Genomic DNA, 20,170 nt, shown 5'->3' on the forward strand with positions numbered 1-20,170 from the left:
ATATATATATATGTAATGGAATACACATCTTCTTAAACCATTCATCTGTTAATGGGCTTTTGGATTGTTTCCGTGTCTTGGCTTTTGCAAATAATGCTGCTGTGAACATTGGGGTATGTGTATCTTTTTTCATTAGAGTTTTCATCTTTTCCAAATATATGCCCAGGAGTAGGATTGCTGGATCGTATGGTGGTTCTATTTTTAGTTTTTAAGGAACTTTCACATTGTTTCCCATAGTGACTGCACCAATTTCCATTCCCACCAACAGGTCAGGAGGATTCCCTTCTCTCCACACCCTCTCCAGAATTTATTATCTGTAGACTTTTTGATGATGGCCGTTCTGACTTATGTGAGATGATACTTCATTGTGGTTTTAATTTGCATCTCCATAATAATTAGCCATGTTGAGCATCTTTTCATGTGCCTATGGGCCATCTGTATGTCTTCTTTGTTTGTTATTTTAATTTATTTATTTTAGTTGGAGGCTAATTACTTTACAATATTGTAGTGGTTTTTGCCATACATTGATATGAATCAGCCATGGATTTACATGTGTTCCCTATCCTGAACCCGCCTCCCACTCCCTCCCATCCCATCCCTCAGGGTCATCCCAGTGCACCAGCCCTGAGCACCCTGTCTCATGCATCAAACCTAGACTGGTGATCTGTTTCATATATGATAATATACATGTTTCAATGCTATTCTCTCAGATCATCCCTCCCTTGACTTTTCCCACAGAGTCCAAAAGACTGTTCTATACATCTGTGTCTCTTTTGCTATCTCGCATACAGGGTTATCATTACCATCTTTCTAAATTCCATATATATGTGTTAGTATACTGTATTGGTGTTTTTCTTTCTGGCTTACTTCACTCTGTATAATAGGCTCCAGTTTCATCCACTTCATTAGAACTGATTCAAATGTATTCTTTTTAATGGTTGAATAATATTCCATTGTGTATATGTACCACAGCTTTCTTATCCATTTGTCTGCTGATGGACATCTAGGTTGCTTCCATGTCCTGGCTATTATAAACAGTGCTGCGATGAACATTGGGGTACATGTGTCTCTTTCAATTCTGGTTTCCTCTGTGTGTATGCCCAGCAGTGGGATTGCTGGGTCATATGGCAGTTCTATTTCCAGTTTTTAAGAAATCTCCACACTGTTCTCCATAGTGGCTGTACTAGTTTACAGTCCCACCAACAGTGTAAAAGCATTCCTATTTCTCCACATCCTCTCCAGCATTTATTGTTTGTAGATTTTTGGATAGCAGGCATTCTGACTGGCGTGACATGGTACCTCATTGTGGTTTTGATTTGCATTTCTCTAATAATGACTGGAGAATCCCAGGGACGGGGGAGCCTGGTGGGCTTCCGTCTATGGGGTTGCACAGAGTCGGACACGACCGAAGCAACTTAGCAGCAGCAGCAGCAATATTGACTGATGTTGAGCATCTTTTCATGTGTTTGTTAGCCATCTGTATGTCTTCTTTGGAGAAATGTCTGTTTGGTTCTGTGGCCCTTTTTTTTTTTTTTTTTTTTTTTTTTGAAATTTTTTAATGCTTACAGGTTTTGTTTTTTTTTTTAATTTTTTTATTTTATTTTTAAACTTTACAATATTGTATTAGTTTTGCCAAATATCGAAATGAATCCACCACAGGCCCATTTTTTGATTGGGTTATTTGTTTTTCTGGAATTGAGCTTCAGGAGTTGCTTGTATATTTTTGAGATTAGTTCTTTGTCAGTTACTTCATTTGCTATTTTTTTTTTCCCATTCTGAAGGCTGTCTTTTCGCTTTGCTTATAGTTGTGCAAAAGCTTTTAAGTTTAATTAGGTCCCATTTGTTTATTTTTGCTTTTATTTCCATTACTCTGGGAGGTGGGTCATAGAGGATCCTGCTGTGGTTTATGTCGGAGAGTGTTTTGCCTATGTTTTCCTCTAGGAGTTTTATAGTTTCTGGTCTTACGTTTAGATCTTTAATCCATTTTGCATTTATTTTTGTGTATGGCATTAGAAAGTGTTCTAGTTTCATTCTTTTACAAGCGGTTGACCAGTTTTCCCAACACCACTTGTTAAAGAGATTGTCTTTTCTCCATTGTATATTCTTGCCTCCTTTGTCAAAGATAAGGTGTCCATAGGTGTGTGGATTTATCTCTGGGCTTTCTATTTTGTTCCATTGATCTATATTTCTGTCTTTGTGCCAGTATCATACTGTCTTGATGACTGTACCTTTGTAGTAGAGCCTGAAGTCAGGCAGGTTGATTCCTCCTGTTCCACTCTTCTTTCTCAAGATTGCTTTGGCTATTTGAGGTTTTTTGTATTTCTATACAAATTGTGAAATTATTTGTTCTAGTTCTGTGAAAATTACCATTGGTAGCTTGATAGGGATTGCATTGAATCTATAGATTGCTTTGGATAGTATACTCATTTTCACTATATCGATTCTTCCAATCCATGAACATGGTATATTTCTCCATCTATTTGTGTCCTCTTTGATTTCTTTCATCAGTATTTTGTATGTCTTCTTTGGAGAACTATCTATTTAGATTTTTGCCCATTTTTTGATTGGATTGTTTGGGTTTTTGACATTGAGTTGTATGAGCTGTTTGTTTATTTTGGACATTAACCCCTTATCAGTTTCATCATTTGCAAATATTTTCTCCCATTCTATAGATTGTCTTTTTGTTTGTTGGTGGTTTCCTATGGTCCCTTTGTCAGTGAAATACTGTATTAGCCAAAACTCAGTGTCCGTTTTCCTAAAATGTTGAGGCAAATTTGATTTCAGTTCAGTTCAGTCACTCAGTCATGTCCGACTCTTTGCAACCCCATGGACTGCAGCATGCCAGGCCTCCCATTGACTTGGTGGTGCCATGCAACCATCTCATCCTCTGTCATCCCCTTCTCCTCCTGCCTTCAATCTTTCCCAGCATCGGGGTCTTTTCAAATGATGAAGACCATCCCCAAGAAAAAGAAATGCAAAAAAGAAAAATGGTTGTCTGAGGAGACCTTACAAATAGTAATGAAAAGAAGAGAAGCAAAAGACAAAGGAGAAAAGGAAAGATATACCCATTTGAATGCAGAGTTTCAAAGAATAGCAAGGAGAGATAAGAAAGCCTTCCTTAGTGATCAGTGCAAAGAAATAGAGGAAAACAATAGAATGGGAAAGACTAGAGACCTCTTAAAAAAATTAGAGATACCAAGGGAACTTTTCATGCAAAGATGGGCACAATAAAGGAAAGAAATGGTATGGACCTAACAGAAGCAGAAGATATTAAGAAGAGGTGGCAAAAATACACAGAAGAGCTATACAAAAAAAGATCTTCACAACTCAGATAATCACAATGGTGTGATCACTGACCTAGAGCCAGACATCCTGGAATGCGAAGTCAAGTGGGCCTTAGGAAGCATCACTATGAACAAAGCTAGTGGAGGTGATGGATTTCCAGGTGAGCTATTTCAAATCCTAAAAGATGATGCTGTGAAAGTGCTGCACTAAATACGCCAGCAAATTTGGAAAACTCAGCAGTGGCCACAGGACTGGAAAAGGTCAGTTTTCATTCCAATCCCAAAGAAAGGTAATGCCAAAGAATGCTCAAATTTGATTTACCCCTCCTTGATTTACTCACGCACATTTTGATAGCAATGTTCTATGCAGTGCATTTGTTTCATCCAGCGTGGCTTTGCATTCCTGGGCCAGCAGCTCTTGCCCTCGCTAATGTGCAGCAGCATCAGGTCGGCTACTTCTCGGTGCTCTCACTCCAGGCCCTACTCTGCACACGAGCCAGGGATGCACGACACCAACCCCACATCAGGCACAGGGCTCGGTGCTGAGAGCCCAGCAATGAGCACAGCAGGTCAAAGTAAAGTATTCCATAATACTTGAGAGGCTTGAAACTATACTCACTAAAATTAGCTACTTCTTACAGAACATAATCAAAAAATAGAAACAGCCAATGAACATTGGCTCCACCCATGAGACTGAGTCACAGGATTAACAATGTTCCTCTCCTCTCAATTACATTTTTTTTAAATCAATTATATACCATCTAACCCAGCATACTAGTTAACATGACATCAGACCTGGACAAAAATTGAAGTTAACCAAAAAAAAAAAACAACTCAGTTGTAGTAGCATATTCTGACCTTCATACTTGAAAATGACAATACAGACACACTCCCAGCTGGACACCAAATTTTCTTCAGGAACAAAAATACAAATGGCACCTTGCTATCAAGTAGATACTATGTGACACATGCTGTGCTTGGTATTTTACATATATTTCTATTCATCATCACAATAACCCTACAAAGTAAGATTTAGCCCCATTTTCTGCACAGTCTCTAGGCAGAGACTATATGACTTGAAATCTAAGAGACCAAGGAGAGGCTGGTAGTTGCAGAGGGACAGCTGAGACCCCTCACTCTCTCATTCCAAAGCTTGTAGGCTTTTCTCTACCCTGAGTGACTATCAAATTTTATATCTTTAGACCTGCAACCTCTTATCCTCAGTAAAATTCTATGCCAACTCTTACAAATTAGCTAGCCAAGATTAAAGCTGTTCTGGTTAAATGAAGCTGGGGTTGAGGGATAGAGGCTGCTCACCACCAGAGGCTGGCCCTAGACCCTCAGAGGACCCTGGGGCCTGCAGAATGTTTGAGGAGCTCCCCTCTGTGCCATGCTGTTTAGCTGCACGCATGCTTTGCCTGGTCATGTGGAACCAGTGACAGACCTTCCCGCAGTTAGATCTGCTTGGTGACAGGCCACTCTACCCTGGAAAAACATGCGTATTGAGGGTCACAGGAAAGGGATCATTGGGTGCTGCAGACACAGGCTGGATTAGACCTGGATGAACTAACTTTTCAGTTTTACTCTCTATAAAGAGAGAAGTTGGAGAGATTTCAGAGGAAAGAGTCGCCAAGCGGTTGAAAGAGAGGGCAGGAGATAGTAGCCAAAAAGAGTGGATTTGACATGAAAGATGGGCATGTTCACCCCATGACGGGTGTCAGGCATGGGCAGCGATTCCAGAACAAGAATGGAGATACCATGTCACCCTAGAGGAATTTAATCTGAACAGGGAGCATTACCAAACTCTTAGATTGTTTAGGCAAACAATTTCTTTCCAATGAGAAATTTAAAAGCAGGAAGCAAAGGTTTATAAGTAGGTTTTGGAGAAGATCTTGAAGGCTTCTTCAGCATCTGTGCTTCCACAGGCACCAAGGGGAACATTAAAGAACCTCTGAGGTACCACCAATGTTGCACAAAAAGAGTCCTCAGAGGGCAGAAATATCCCCAGGCGCTCAGGGCAGCTCCATCTGGGTTCAGATTCCAGATTTCTCACTTCCTAACTGCTTGCCTTTATGCCCATTTTTCAGCTATTTAAAGTCTCGGTTTACTCGTGTATCAAATAGTAGATAATGGGACCCACATCATTAGCTTTCCATAAAAATAAAATAGGAAACTCTTATATAAACTGCATGGTTTGACATCTTGAACACAGGAAAGTACTTAATAAATACCAGCAATTATTATTATCAAGTTTATTTTTAACATTATTGATAGGTGCACAAAGAACTAGGAAACTTTTGTGTCTGATTCAGGATTTAGCTGGATCATATTCAGGTGTCTACACAGCTGCTTTGATATAAAGAAAATTTTTAAGTGGCATTAACATAAGAAAAATGTGCTTCATAGATATATTCTTTTATAAAGATAAAAAATGATGTAAACATTTTTAAAAATCACCTATGTGGGTTCCTTAATTGAAATGGTCTTTATGACCCTTTAATCGAGGAAGCCTTCAAAGAGTCTGAGGACTAAGAATATATGCCATTGTGGAGCCTATGGCTTCTGGGCTGGAGTGGTTTTACATGCTATTTAAGGTCATTTGAGGACTTCCCTGGTGGCTCAGATGCTAAAGCGTCTGTCTACAATGCAGGAGACCTGAGTTCAAGCCCTGGGTTGGGAAGATCCCCTGGAGAAGGAAATGGCAATCCACTCCAGTACTATTGCCTGGAAAATCCCATGGACAGAGGAGCCTGGTAGGCTAGTCTATGGGGTCCCAAAGAATCCAACACGACTAAGCGATTTCACTTTCACTTTCACTTAAGGTCATTTGGAGTTGATCTAAGTAAAGCTTGCTATGCTATGCTATGCTATGCTATGCTAAGTCGCTTCAGTCGTGTCCGACTCTGTGCGACCCCACAGATGGCAGCCCACCAGGCTCCCCCGTCCCTGGGATTCTCCAGGCAAGAAGTAAAGCTTAAGGAATCAGTTTTTACATTAACTCAGAAACTCCTCTACCTAAGTCTCAACAGATTGAAAAACAATGTATAACTTTAAAGCAATTGGAACTAGTTTCATTTTACCACATAGACCAGAATTAATATTCCCAAAATGAGTGTTGCATTGAAAGGTGTCACCTAGGGAGGCTACAAACTTATTTTATTATTGCCCCCAGAGTTCAAAAGATTTTTGAAACTTCTCTTTTAGAACTGTACTCAGCAAATTATGAGCCACTAGCAAATCAATCTTGTAACATTGTTTTAACACCTCATTCTTTTTCTCAAATATCACCCATGTACATCGCACAGACTTGGCTTCCAGTGACTATTAGCTCTTTCCAAAAAACAAATTCACCACCCAAAGACAGAGAGCTGGCTAAGGATATGTAAAGCGGCATCTCAAGGGTGCTGGGAAGAATCCTGTAGGGAAGTTCCCAGATATTTATTCCAAGTAAAAGCAGCATTATTGAAATAAGCATACAGCTGCTCGGAAGCCCCAGCCTGGAAAGAGACAACATTTGGACAAGTATGTTCTGGTATGTTCAGTATAAGTAATCAGATTCATGACTTCAAGGTCACACATCAAGTTGGAGATTTTGTCTCTGATTTGAGCCAAAACTTACAGAGTTGATGGAATCTTTTTATAATGTATGGTAAAGGACAATGTTGAACTAAATCTGATAGAGTGCCTGATGAACTATGGACGGAGGTTCGTGACATTGTACAGGAGACAGGAATCAAGACCATCCCCAAGAAAAAGAAATGCAAAAAAGCAAAATGGTTGTCTGAGGAGGCCTAACAAATAGCTGTGAAAACAAGGGAAGTGAAAAGCAAAGGAGAAAAGGAAAGACATATCCATTTGAATGCAGAGTTCCAAAGAATAGCAAGGAGAGATAAGAAAGCCTTCTTCAGTGATCAGTGCAAAGAAATAGAGGAAAACAATAGAATGGGAAAGGCTGGAGATCTTTTCAAGAAACTTAGAGATACCAAGGGAACATTTCATGCAAAGGTGGGCTCAATAAAGGACAGAAATGGTATGGACCTAACAGAAGCAGAAGATATTTAAAAGAGGTGGCAAGAATACACAGAAAAACTGTACAAAAAAGATCTTTACGACCCAGATAATCACGATGCTGTGATCACTGACCTAGAGCCAGACATCCTGGAATGTGAAGTCAAGTGGGCCTTAGAAAGCATCACTACGAACAAAGCTAGTGGAGGAGATAGAATTCCAGTTGAGCTATTTCAAATCCTGAAAGATGATGCTATAAAAGTGCTGCACTCAATATGCCAGCAAATTTGGAAAACTCAGCAGTGGCCACAGGACTGGAAAAGTCAGCTTTCATTCCAATCTCAAAAAGGCAATGCCAAAGAATGCTCAAACTACCGCACAATTGCACTCATCTCACACGCTAGTAAAGTAATGCTCAAAATTCTCCAAGCCAGGCTTCAGCAATACGTGAACCATGAACTTCCAGATGTTCAGGCTGGTTTTAGAAAAGGCAGAGGAACCAGAGATCAAATTGCCAACATCTGCTGGGTCATCAAAAAAGCAAGAGAGTTCCAGAAAAACATCTATTTCTGCTTTATTGACTATGCCAAAGCCTTTGACTGTGTGGATCACAATAAACTGTGGAAAATTCTGAAGGAGATGGGAATACCAGACCACCTGACCTACCTCTGTGGAAAATTCTGAAAGAAATGGGAATACCAGACCACCTGACCTGCCTCTTGAGAAACCTATATGCAGGTCAGGAAGCAACAGTTAGAACTGGACATGGAACAACAGACTGGTTCCAAATAGGAAAAGGAGTACGTCAAGGCTGTATACTGTCACCCTGCTTATTTAACTTATATGCAGAGTACATCATGAGAAACGCTGGGCTGGAAGATACACAAGCTGGAATCAAGATTGCCGGGAGAAATATCACTAACTTCAGATATGCAGATGACACCACCCTTATGGCAGAAAGTAAAGAGGAACTAAAAAGCCTCTAGATGAATGTGAATGAGGAGAGTGCAAAGGTTGGCTTAAAGCTCAACATTCAGAAAATGAAGATCATGGCATCTGGTTCTATCACTTTATGGGAAATAGATGGGGAAACAGTGGAAACAGTGAAAAACTTTATTTTGGTGGGCTCCAAAATCACTACAGATGGTGACTGCAGCCATGAAATTAAAAGATGCTTACTCCTTGGAAGGAAAGTTATGACCAACCTAGATAGCATATTCAAAAGCAGAGACATTACTTTGCCAAGAAAGGTCTGTCTAGTCAAGGCTATGGTTTTTCCAGTGGTCATGTATGGATGTGAGAGTTGGACTATGAAGAAAGCTAAGCGCCGAAGAATTGATGCTTTTGAACTGTGGTGTTGGAGAATACTCTTGAGAGTCCCTTGGACTGCAAGGAGATCCAACCAGTCCATTCTAAAAGAGATCAGCCCTGGGATTTCTTTGGAAGGACTGATGTTGAAGCTGAAACTCCAGTACTTTGGCCACCTCATGCAAAGAGTTGACTCATTGGAAAAGACCCTGATGCTGGGAGGGATTGGGGGCAGGAGGAAAAGGGGATGACAGAAGATGAGATGGCTGGATGGCATCACCGACTCAATGGACGTGAGTCTGAGTGAACTCCAGGAGTTGGTGATGGACAGGGAGGCCTGGCGTGCTGCGATTCATGGGGTCGCAAAGAGTCGGACACAACTGAGCAACTGAACTGAACTGACCTGCTTCTTGAGAAACCTGTATGCAGGTCTGGAAGCAATAGTTAGAACCAGACATGGAACAACAGACTGGTTCCAAATAGGAAAAGGAGTAGGTCAAGGCTGTATATTGTCACCCTGCTTATTTAACTTATATGCAGAGTGCATCATGAGAAACGCTGGGCTGGAGGAAGCACAAGCTGGAATCAAGATTGCCAGGAGAAATATCAATAATCTCAGATACGCAGATGACACCACTCTTATGGCAGAAAGCAAAGAAGAACTAAAGAGCCTCTTGATGAAAGTGAAAGAGGGGAGTGAAAAAGTTGGCTTAAAGCTCAACATTCAGAAAACTAAGATCATGGCATCCAGTCCCATCACTTCATGGAAAATAGATGGGGAAACAGTGGAAACAGTGTTTATGTTTTGGGGTTCCAAAATCACTGCAGATGCTGACTGCAGCCATGAAATTAAAAGATGCTTGCTCCTTGGAAGGAAAATTTTGACCAAACTAGACAGCATATTTAAAAGCAGAGACATTACTTTACCAACAAAAGTTGGTCTAGTCAAGGCTATGGTTTTTCCAGTGGTCATGTATAGATGTTAGAATTGGACTATAAAGAAAGCTGAGTGCCTAAGAATTGATGCTTTTGAACTGTGGTGTTGGAGAAGGCTCTTGAGAGTCCCTTGGACTTCAAGGAGATCAAACCAGTCCATCCTAAAGGAGATCAGTCCTCGGTGTTTATTGGAAGGACTGATATTGAAGATGAAACTCCAATACTTTGGCCACCTGATGCAAACAGCTGACTTATTTGAAAAGACCCTGATGCTAGGAAAGATTGAGGGCAGGAGGAGAAGGGGATGACAGAGGATGAGATGGTTGGATGGCATCACCGATTCAATGGACATGGGTTGGGTGGACTCTGGGATTTGGTGATGGACAGGGAGGCCTGGTGTGCTGCGGTTCATGGGGTCGCAAAGAGTTGGACACGACTGAGCCACTGAACTGAACTAAATTAAGAAAGTTTTCAGTGTATTGCCATGACCAATAATAAATACAATCTTCAGTTCAATTAAAAGGGACTAAATTCAAAACAAATCATTTCTTCTTATAAGATGAGTGTAACTTATAGAATTCATGCCAAGGAGAGCTATTGAGACACTGAATTTGAAAATAGAATGGATCAATTTATGACTGTTCACATAAAACTTGCAGCTCTGTAAGCCCAGATCGTGATTTAAAGATAATAAAATCTCATGCTTCAGGGTGTAAGCTAATCACCTGCAAGTACCAAGAAGAATTTTCCTTCCAAAAGTAACAATGCGCAATTGAGTAAGTGCATAAATTTTGTTTAATTTCCAATGCATCATGTATTGGTCAGTGCTGGAAACAAGAATCAAATTAGATGGACTATTAATCTGATTTGGTTCAGCAACTCCTATATTGTTGCATCCACTGAGCTTTATGTCTTATGTTTATGCTTTGCTATTTTAAACAACAGTTGCTTTGTCAATCTTTCATTTTTATAGCACTTATCATCCTAGAAAGGGAGCATTTATACACTATGCAATATTATCTTCATAATACAAAGTAAATGGGATTGAAATTATCTCGGGCAATCAACAACTTGATTAATACGAAGTAGTTTGATGTTTATAGAGTTGTATCCTTTGTGAAAGACTACTGGAAAGACCCAAAATGTCTCCCCTTGCCCCCCTCCCTGGACACACACACACACCATTTTGCTTATAGAAAACATCTTTTAGAATCAGTGGCCCAAAAGAAAGCAGGAACTAGAACTTACTCATAAACCTACAGTAACAAGTACACACTCACCCCCATGAAAATGTCACATTCAAGGGCTGATTTTCAGTTGTGTATACACTGATAGGATTACATTTGGCAGGTGACTGACACAAAACACACACCACTAAGTTAAAGTGGTTAATGCATTTGGAATTAGAAACAAATTGAAATGATTTTATTTGAATGAGAAAGTAATTCTAGTTTCTGAATGGAAGGCATAATGATCTTCATATACAGTATCATTATTTGCAAAATGAGATCGCAAAAGAATCTGACATGACTTAGCAACTAAAGTAACAGAAACAAGCCTTGCTTTCATAGTTTAATTCAAAGAAAAATGATGGTGCGAGTGTATTAAACTTAGGATTTCTTCATATTTCCATTTAATCAGGTTATGCATTCATGACACTTTGCTATGGAAAATGAACTTGTTTTGCCTGTCTTCCAAAACAGTGAAACAACTCTGTGTCTGTTTATTAGTCTGATTAAGAATTAATGAGAAGTGAGGCTCAAGCAAGTTTTTTCCCTGCCTAAATGAGTGGATCTCTACATAAAGATACAAATTCTCAAGATAGGGGTGAAACACAGTAAGCTTCCCTGCTTCCTGCCATCCATCCCAGCCCATTGGGGAGCAGAGACCACGGGATCCAACTAAAGAGCAAAGCTAGGCTTGTAATCTCCCACTTCTTCCCAAAGGGTGTGGTTCATGATGAGAGCAGATGGTAAAGAACAATCTGATATTCTGTGAGTTTTCAAAGATTTGAAAACCCACTCCTTAGAGGAACGGTATGTCTCGTCAGGAGTCAGCAAGGGCAACGGTGACTGCTCCCAGTATTGTTCAAGGACAGTCATTCGGTCACTCAGCAAATATGTCTGTTTTCTCTGGACTTGGCACTGTAACAGATGCATGGGACACATAGGATTCTAGTCCCAACCTTTAAACAATCCTTTCCTGGGAATTCCCTGGTGGTCCAGTGGTTAGGATTCAGCACTCTCACTGCCAGGGCCCAGTTTCAGTCCCTGGTGGGGGAACTAAGATCCCGCAAGCCATGCAGCCCCCCAAAAACATCCTTCCCTGATGGTGCAGGAAATTATGGTGAAGAGAGAATGCAGGAAGAGAACCCCCAATGGAGTGCCTGCCATGCTTAGGCACATGGCTAGTTTCATTATTTATCTTGGTATATTCAACGACTTCAAAAGTGTAGGGAAAACATGTAACTTCCCCAAAATTTTTCTCTGTGTGTGTTAAAAATTGTTTCAAGTGTTGTCTAAATCCTTAGTTTGGGAAATCTGTTTGACTTGTTATAGTCCTTGTAGTGATTAAAAAATACCACTCTTTCAAAGTAAGCTTAACAGTACTGATCTCTTCATGCTTTAAAATGGAGAAGACAAATGACAAACAAATGGCTGTATAGACAAAATGTTTGGTGTTTCAGTTCAGTTCAGTCGCTCAGTCACGTCCGACTCTTTGCAACCCCATGGACTGCCGCACACCAGGCTTCCCTGTCCATCACCAACTCCCAGAGCTTACTCAAACTCATGTCTATCAAGTCGGTGATGCCATCCAACCATCTCATCTTCTGTCGTCCCTTCTCCTCCTGCCGTCCCCTTCTCCTCCTGCCCTCAATCTTTGCCAGCATTAGGGTCTTTTCCAATGAGTCACTTCTTCACGTCAGATGGTCAAAGGATTAGAGTTTCAGCCTCAGCATCAGTCCTTCCAATGAATATTCAGGACTGATTTCCTTTAGGATTGCCTGGTTTGATCTCCTTGAAGTCCAAGGGACTCTCAAGAGCCTTCTCCAACACCACAGTTCAAAAGCATCAATTCTTAGGCACTCAGCTTTCTTTATAGTCCAATTCTCACATTCATACATGACTACTGGAAAAACCATAGCTTTGACTAGACAGATCTTTGTTGGCAAAGTGATGTCTCTGCTTTTTAATATGCTGTCTAGGTTGGTCATAACTTTCCTTCTAAGGAGCAAGCATCTTTTAATTTCATGGCTGCAGCAGCATCTGCAGTGATTTTGGAACCTAAAAACATAAACACTGTTTCCACTGTTTCCCCATCTATTTGCCATGAAGTGATGGGACCAGATGCCATGATCTTAACTTTCTGAATGTTGAGCTTTAAGCCAACTTTTTCACTCTCCTCTTTCACTTTCATCAAGAGGCTCTTTAGTTCTTCTTTGCTTTCTGCCATAAGAGTGGTGTCATCTGCGTATATGAGATTATTGCTATTTCTCCCGGCAGTCTTGATTTTGTGTTTAGTTACAATGAGAAAAGAGAATCTTCTCAAAGTTGGCAATGAAGTATCTCAAGTAGGTTTCTGTCTGTGTCTGTGTGTCTGTCTTTATCTCTACACAGTTTAGAAAGTGAAATTCAGGAGAATTTGATTCATGGTTTATTTTGAATTTTGCCTTACTGGGTCTGAAGAAAAGTGAAAGTGTTAGTCGCTCAGTCATGTCCAACTCTTTGCAGTTCCATGGACTGTAGCCTACCAGGTTCCTTTGTCCATGGAATTCTCCAGGCAGAAATACTGGAGTCAGTTGCCATTCCTTTCTCCAGGGAATCTTCTCGACCCAGGGATCACACCTGGTCTCTTGGATTGCAGGCAGGTTCTTTACTGTCTGCGCCACCAGGGAAGCCCTATGCCTTAGCAATTCTAGGCTACAGTTGAGAAGTTACCAATTTGCTAATTCCTTCAGGAAATGGTGTCACCGTTCTTGGCCTAGAATATGAAATTCTCTATACAGATAGTATTCTGGTAAACATGAAACAAAAGATAATTTTGATATTACACCTAGATGGATGTAATTTAAGTATGTATTTGGGGGCAATACAAATTAGTTTATTTGAGGCAAGAGATATGACTATTTAAATTGAAATGTATGTTCTATTTGTCATTTTAGATGTTTGTGTAATTTATTAATTCATCTTCTGAATTAGTTTCCAATTGAAGACTATTTCAGTGAAATTACCCACTGAGGAAAGACTTCTCTGGTAGTCCCTCGGAAATTCACAGTGTGCATTACACACTGAAGGCTCTGACAAGTCCCGCAGGAGAGGAGCCCTCCTAACCTCCCTTGACCCAGTGCTCTTCCCACACATATTTTGTCATGGAAACTTGTTTTTGAAGGACATTTATTTTTCCACAAACCCCTCTAATACAGTTTGGAAACTGTGTCGGGGGCAAAGTCCCTAAAACTTTTTTTTGTCCCTAAAACTGCTCACCAGGACTGACTTCTGGTCCATGAAGCCAGCCCACCTTCTTGCTGAGTGTCTGTACCTACTACAGTTAGTGATTTCTAAATGTAACATAGGTACTGGCCTGGCCAAAAATTCATTTGGCTTTTTTCCATAAGATGGTACCTAAAAACCTGGACAGACTTTTTAGCCAACCCAATATACTGCCTTTAGGCTTGTTTAAATATTGTTGGAATACCTAAGATGAATGTATGAACATATCTGAACATGTCTTTTTGTCTTCACATACACACACATGTGCACACACATGCTCAGGATACCTGTCTACTGCTCTGTGTGCATCATGTCACTGGATAATGATGTGATTATTGGCTCTAGAAATAAAAAGTGAAAACGTTTTACAACGACATATATTTTATAATTTTGATAGTATAGGAATTGTGAGTGATTTTTCTTCTGTTTAAAAAATTAAAGCAACTATAAAGCAAAACGGAAGATGCCCTAACGTATTGATTTTTGTAGCTCTCTTGGTTGTTGTGTGATTGTTCCTTTCCTATTGAAGTTGGCACAGTGTGTGACTAAATATGAAATTAGCCCTTCCACAACTGGGAAAAGAAGTGAGAATGCAGCACAATGAAAACACTTTCCCACATGACTTAAACACACAGACAACAAGTACATAATCTTCTTGGCATATATGGGATGGTTTTTGAGGCATATCACTGCAGTCTATGTTATTCTGATGTAAAACAAGTCCCTGTTTACACAGCCTGAATTAACCCATTGTTCACTGCTCTGCATACCAGCAATAAGAATTTTTAAATGGAAGAAAAAGAAAGAAAGTAAATGACTGAATTTTTTTTTTAATCAATTGAAAGTTCCTTTTAGGTACTACATTTAGTAAAACTCTTTTGATCCAAAGCCTTCCCTTGAAAATTTTCGTGAACAATTTTTGACCTGTTTCATGTTAACGCAGAAGACAGGGAGTCAATGTCTACTCCTGTTTCAGAAAACTGCATCACTACTGACACAGAAAAATATAATGAGAAGGTTCTTTGGAGGAGCTTGAATTCTTTAGGGCTCACCTTACTCTCTACTCTGCATGGAGTAATCAGGGTCTCGCAGGACCCCACGTCTCCATGGTTGATGTATTTTTAGAGATGTCATTCAGGTCATTCCTATGCAGAGAGTCTGTGAGGCCACCAGTCCAGCACCCCAGCCTGGCCTCCTGCAGTCAGCACACATAATACATAACCGTTCTTCCTGTGGCTCTCACTCAATCCCCTCCACTGTGGGGAGGAAACGAGTTGTGTTGCTGGCTGACTTGTGCAATGAAGTCCCTACATGGAGTTTCCTGTCACCATGTGTGATGAACCAGGCTCCTTAAAGTGCCCGGGCTGCACAGAGACTGAGCAGGGAGAGCCCAGGAAGGCCCTGCTGTGCTGGGTAACAAGAGGCTCGTGTTGACTTATTGATGGAAGAAGCATGACATCAGAGGCACTGAATAAGGGCACAGATGCATCTTCAAGACCTTATTTTGACCAAGTGACTTTTTTCTCCAGAAGGAAATTTGGGCATCTTCTTTCTCCACCTGGTTTCACTACTTAGCATTTGTTTTGCAGTCTCTTCCTCTCAGCAAAAGTAGGAGGCAGGTTCATGCCCAAGAAGAAACACCTTGGGGTTCACTCTTGATACTTTTCAACTTCCACTGAAATGTCTAGTTTTTAAGTCAATTAAAAAGATATTAGGAAATGACCATTTGAAGGTGTGTAAAAAAATTCAGGAAAAATTATATTAATTTATGATGGAGTCTAAAATTTCTAAGAGAGTTTATTTTTATCCAGTTCATTATTGAGGACAATTCATCACCAACTCTTTTTAAAAATCAAGATGAGTTCTACAGTTACTTTGAAGATATATTAATGTGGTTTTATATGACTTCAGAAAGGTATTTTTGAACTCTTTCTTCCTTATCCAGTTCCATTAACCAACATTGTTTTCTTTGTGCAATATCTAATGTCAAGGTTCTTTGAGAATATAAAAAGGAAAAATAAAAAGCGAAGCATGTAGTCAACAGATAAACTCCCTCACTGACTTCCCTTCCGAGTGAGCCACACTGGTTGTTCCCAGTAGGACACTGACTGCAGCCACCACACGCACCCCTCATTTTTTCATCTTTGGATGATGAGAAAAGGCACCAAATTAGAGCTTAACATCTAAGCAAAGAAAAAATGTCAACGTACCTTGTTCTAGATTTCATAAAAGAGGTGGAATGAGCTCAGGCTTGCATAAGGTCATGTGGCAAGTGACGATGGAAGAGTTCTTGGAGTCAAGAGTAGGAACAGGTATTGATCCACGTGACCGTTCACAAGTGAACTCACAGAGCATCTTGCTAAGAAAAAGCAGCACCTGGGTGTCTGCCTCTTAACTCGGTTCCTGTTTGTTTCTCCACAGAGCTACAGCGAGCCTGTTGACGTGAAGACGGCTCAGCCTCCACAGCTGATCAATGCCAAGCCGCCGTCAGTGTTCCCCGGGCCCAGCCAGGCCCACTCAGCTCTGTACCTAAGTTCCCACTACCACCAACAGCCAGGAATGAACCCTCCCCTAACCGCCATGCATCCCAGTCTCCCCAGGAGCATAGCACCCAAGGCCAACAACCAAATGCCAGTGACTGTCTCCATAGCCAACATGGCCGTGTCCCCCCCTCCTCCCCTCCAGATCAGCCCCCCTCTTCACCAGCATCTCAACCTGCAGCAGCACCAGCCGCTCTCCATGCAGCAGCCCCTCGGGACCCAGCTCCCCATGCAGGTCCAGCCCGCCTTACACTCCCCCACCATGCAGCAGGTATGTGTGGGCCGGGCCCTGGGCTCCCCTTCAGAGGTGCTGGGGGGTCTGTTCCTCCAGTGGATTGGGTGGGGGTTCCATTCTTCTCTGTAAGTGGAGAGAGAATGGGAGATCTCTGCTTCCTGAAAATTAACTTGCAGGGGTGAGTCAGGCAGCCTCACAGGATCACAACAGCTTCTGCCTTTCATAATCCCTGACTTCTTTCCCACGGTACCCATCTTTCTCATCACTCTCCCTGTTTTCTGCCTTTGAGTGAGGCACATTTGTTGTTTTCAGATGCCACTACTGCTAAAGATCTCTTTGGGGTTGAGAAGTCTGCCATATGTACATACACACACACACACACACACACACACACATATATATACACATATACATATATAATCAGTATATTATTCAGAAATGAGAAATTCTTGATGATACGCCTGTTGAATCCAACAAATCCTACAAGATGAAATCAGGCCTACTATTTCTGGTCAGAAGTATCAAATTTGGTACAACCTTAAGAGTCCTAAGAAATGAAAATGTTAACCTAACCAGAGTTTTATTTTAAAATGGATATCTGGCTTCTACATTAGAAAACACAGGAGGTTTAGAAGCCTCCATGTCTACCCCACAATTATGGAAACTATTTGTGTGCAGTCTTAGCTTAACTTGTCTTTGAAATCATTTTCCTTCTGGATTTTAGTGTTATTTTAAAATTTGAGAATTAGGAGCAAATGATGTAAAGTAAACTGAATATAAAGCATTTAAAAATCCTAAAAATGTGTTTTTAAAAAAACAGGTCAAGGTAGAAACTACAAAGCATATTAAATTAACCTATCACTTTCCTAATCCTATGACTTGTTCCCAGGTCTATAATGAAATATGCAGAGTCTTCCTATAAGAGTGATATAGGAGCCCTCTGATATAGTCTATAATTGGCCACAGTGGGGTGGAGGGGAGGCAGAAATAAGAATCAGATATACATAGTCCCAAATCCATTTTTATTATTGTTATTATAGACAATACAAGAGGTGACAATTACAAACCTTAATACGTTACCTTACCTCCTCTTTAATTTCAGAAAATTCACAGTGCAGGTCCTGACCTTGTCTTCATCTCACAGGTGAGGAGACAGAGCTCAGCAGAGTTGACTAACTTGCCCAAAGGTCAGAGCTAGAATTCAAACTTAGCTCTGTTCAGTACTCTTTTTTTTTTTTTAATTGAAGGATAATTGCTTTACAGAATTTTGTTGTTTTCTGTCAAATCTCAATATGAATCAGCCATAGGTATACAATATCCTCCCTTGATTCTTAAATGCTAGGCCTGCTGCTTCTCACTATGAATCGTTCTTGTCAATTCTTAACAGTTTCTCCTAAGACTTGGGAGGCTCTGTAAATCCTAGTTAGTTCTGAGATTAAATGATCATGGAGAGCAAAGGACTCATCTCTCTACCGAAGTCTTATTTGGTCCTCAAGCCAAGGATATTGATAAAGCTCAGATGACTGACTTACCTGTTGAACAGACGAGCTGTAAACTCACTGGGAAAGACCAACCTCCTTGTCTACGGCAGGTTTGTGACCAGTGAGTGACATTAATAGGGCCATGTTGTCCTTCTTTCCATCAGACATTACTCTTGATAAAAGGGACATTCGTGGGTTCCTTGCATTTTAATGAACCAATAGTGTTTGAAGAGCTGAGAGACCTTCGGTCGGGTGGGTTGACTTCTGCCTAAGGGTACTATCCAGTTGAGGGCCCATGTTTTGCTCTCAGTGCTGTAGTGAGAGGTGTTTTTTCCCAGAGAAAAAAATACAGAGTATGTGGCCCACTCCCCAGGTTGGGGGCCAGAGCTCTGTGCAGAGAGAACACTTTTTATTAATTTATCCACTCAGAGACAGTTCATTGTCTATTTATACTCTATACCTTAGATGAGCTGTGACCCTGAATAGTTTTCAAACATTTCTGAATTACATAAGGCCACATTTGGAAACTCAGGAGATGTGTCTTTCCATATAGAATCTTAATAGGAAAAAATAGGGCAGATTACATTGGACAAGTTACTCATCAATATTTAAGTGAGTTCTATTAGTGTATCTCAGAAAGTTTTCTTATTGAGATGGTAGGACTTGATTTTAACTTACATTAATAATAGAAGACAAAATGGCACGAACCCAAAATGGAGAGTCCGTGCAGCTGCAGAGACCATGGTGACTAAAATCACTGATGCTTGATCATTGTACGCAGTCAATAAAATAACTACTGAAGATACAAGTTAACAAATGAAGGAATAAAAAAATGAGTTGCAGAAGCTTAAATATTAGAAGAAATTACAGGCTAGTTTGTAGACTCTCAAATCCTTAAAAGTTTTAAAATTTTTCATTTATTCAAAAAAGATTTGTTGAACCCCTTAACACATGCCAGATGCTGGCTGAAATTGAGTAACTTCTACCCCCATGGAGCTCACATCAGAGTTGGGGGTGGAATGGAGAGGGGGGGCAGTGGGAATAAGATAAACAGGTAAGTTATTAGGATCCCATGGGAAGAATTAAATGGGGACAAACTGCAGGATGTGTGAAGGAATAGCAGGCCTTTGGCTGGGACAGATAAAGAAGCATCTCTCAAGAGGAGGCAGCCTCTAGGAACCAGAGGGTGGGAAGGGAGTGGGGTGGATACTAGCAGGGAGTGTAGCAAGGAGAAGGGACTCCTCTGGCCTGGAGGGCCAACTGGGAGGAACGTGGCTTATCCAGGACATGGAAAGGAGGCCAGTGGGGAGCATGGTGAGGAACAGAGAGTGATGGGCAGTGAGGTCAGAGTCAGGGTAGATCCCTGGAGAGAATCCTGCAGGTTAAGAGGACTGGAAGTCTCAACGAATTGATAATCCTAAAATCAGATCCAGAGTGTCCGTCACGCCTCCATGTCACTCAGTTTATTACAGTCACAGTGGTCTGTGGGGCCAATGTTCATGTCATCAACGTGTGTTGTAGAAAGCTTATGGCTGGAAGTAGACCTGTTGGATTCATCATCTTTATCAAGAAGGTGTTTGCTTCCTGGCCATGTTCCCATTTTCAAACACCAAAAAACGAAAAAGAGAAAGAAAGAGCAAGAAAGTTCATGGCTACTGTATTTTTACAGTAATGTTTCATATTTCAGCATTACTTTAGCTATTTTATTATCCTTTTGAAAATGAATGTATCCTAAAAAATGATCATATCATCCACTAGGAGTAATAGTTTTTTTTTTTTTTCTAGAATAATATTTTATACACTAAACCCATAGACCTGGGGTTTATTTTTTAGTCCAGTTTTCTTCCTTTTTTTCTGTTCACTATATTGTCGAATGAGGTCAAGAGAA

General features: G+C 40.6%; 1 protein-coding gene across 5 annotated transcripts in view; it reads left to right on the forward strand.

Annotated features, from left to right (window-relative positions):
• Positions 1–20,170, forward strand: part of TOX (thymocyte selection associated high mobility group box) — a 313,399-nt gene that overhangs the window by 287,635 nt on the left and 5,594 nt on the right. For 4 of the 5 annotated variants that reach the window (XM_044928750.2, XM_006043079.4, XM_025265365.3 and 1 more), the window contains 2 exons: positions 16,448–16,837; positions 17,904–17,945. In XM_044928750.2, the coding sequence (XP_044784685.1) occupies positions 16,448–16,837; positions 17,904–17,945 (432 nt within the window). The remainder of the gene's footprint in view (positions 1–16,447; positions 16,838–17,903; positions 17,946–20,170) is intronic. The other variant, XM_006043080.4, reaches the window with a different exon arrangement.

The sequence above is a fragment of the Bubalus bubalis genome, chromosome 15, assembly GCF_019923935.1.
Source record: "Bubalus bubalis isolate 160015118507 breed Murrah chromosome 15, NDDB_SH_1, whole genome shotgun sequence".
Classification (NCBI taxonomy): domain Eukaryota; kingdom Metazoa; phylum Chordata; class Mammalia; order Artiodactyla; family Bovidae; genus Bubalus; species Bubalus bubalis.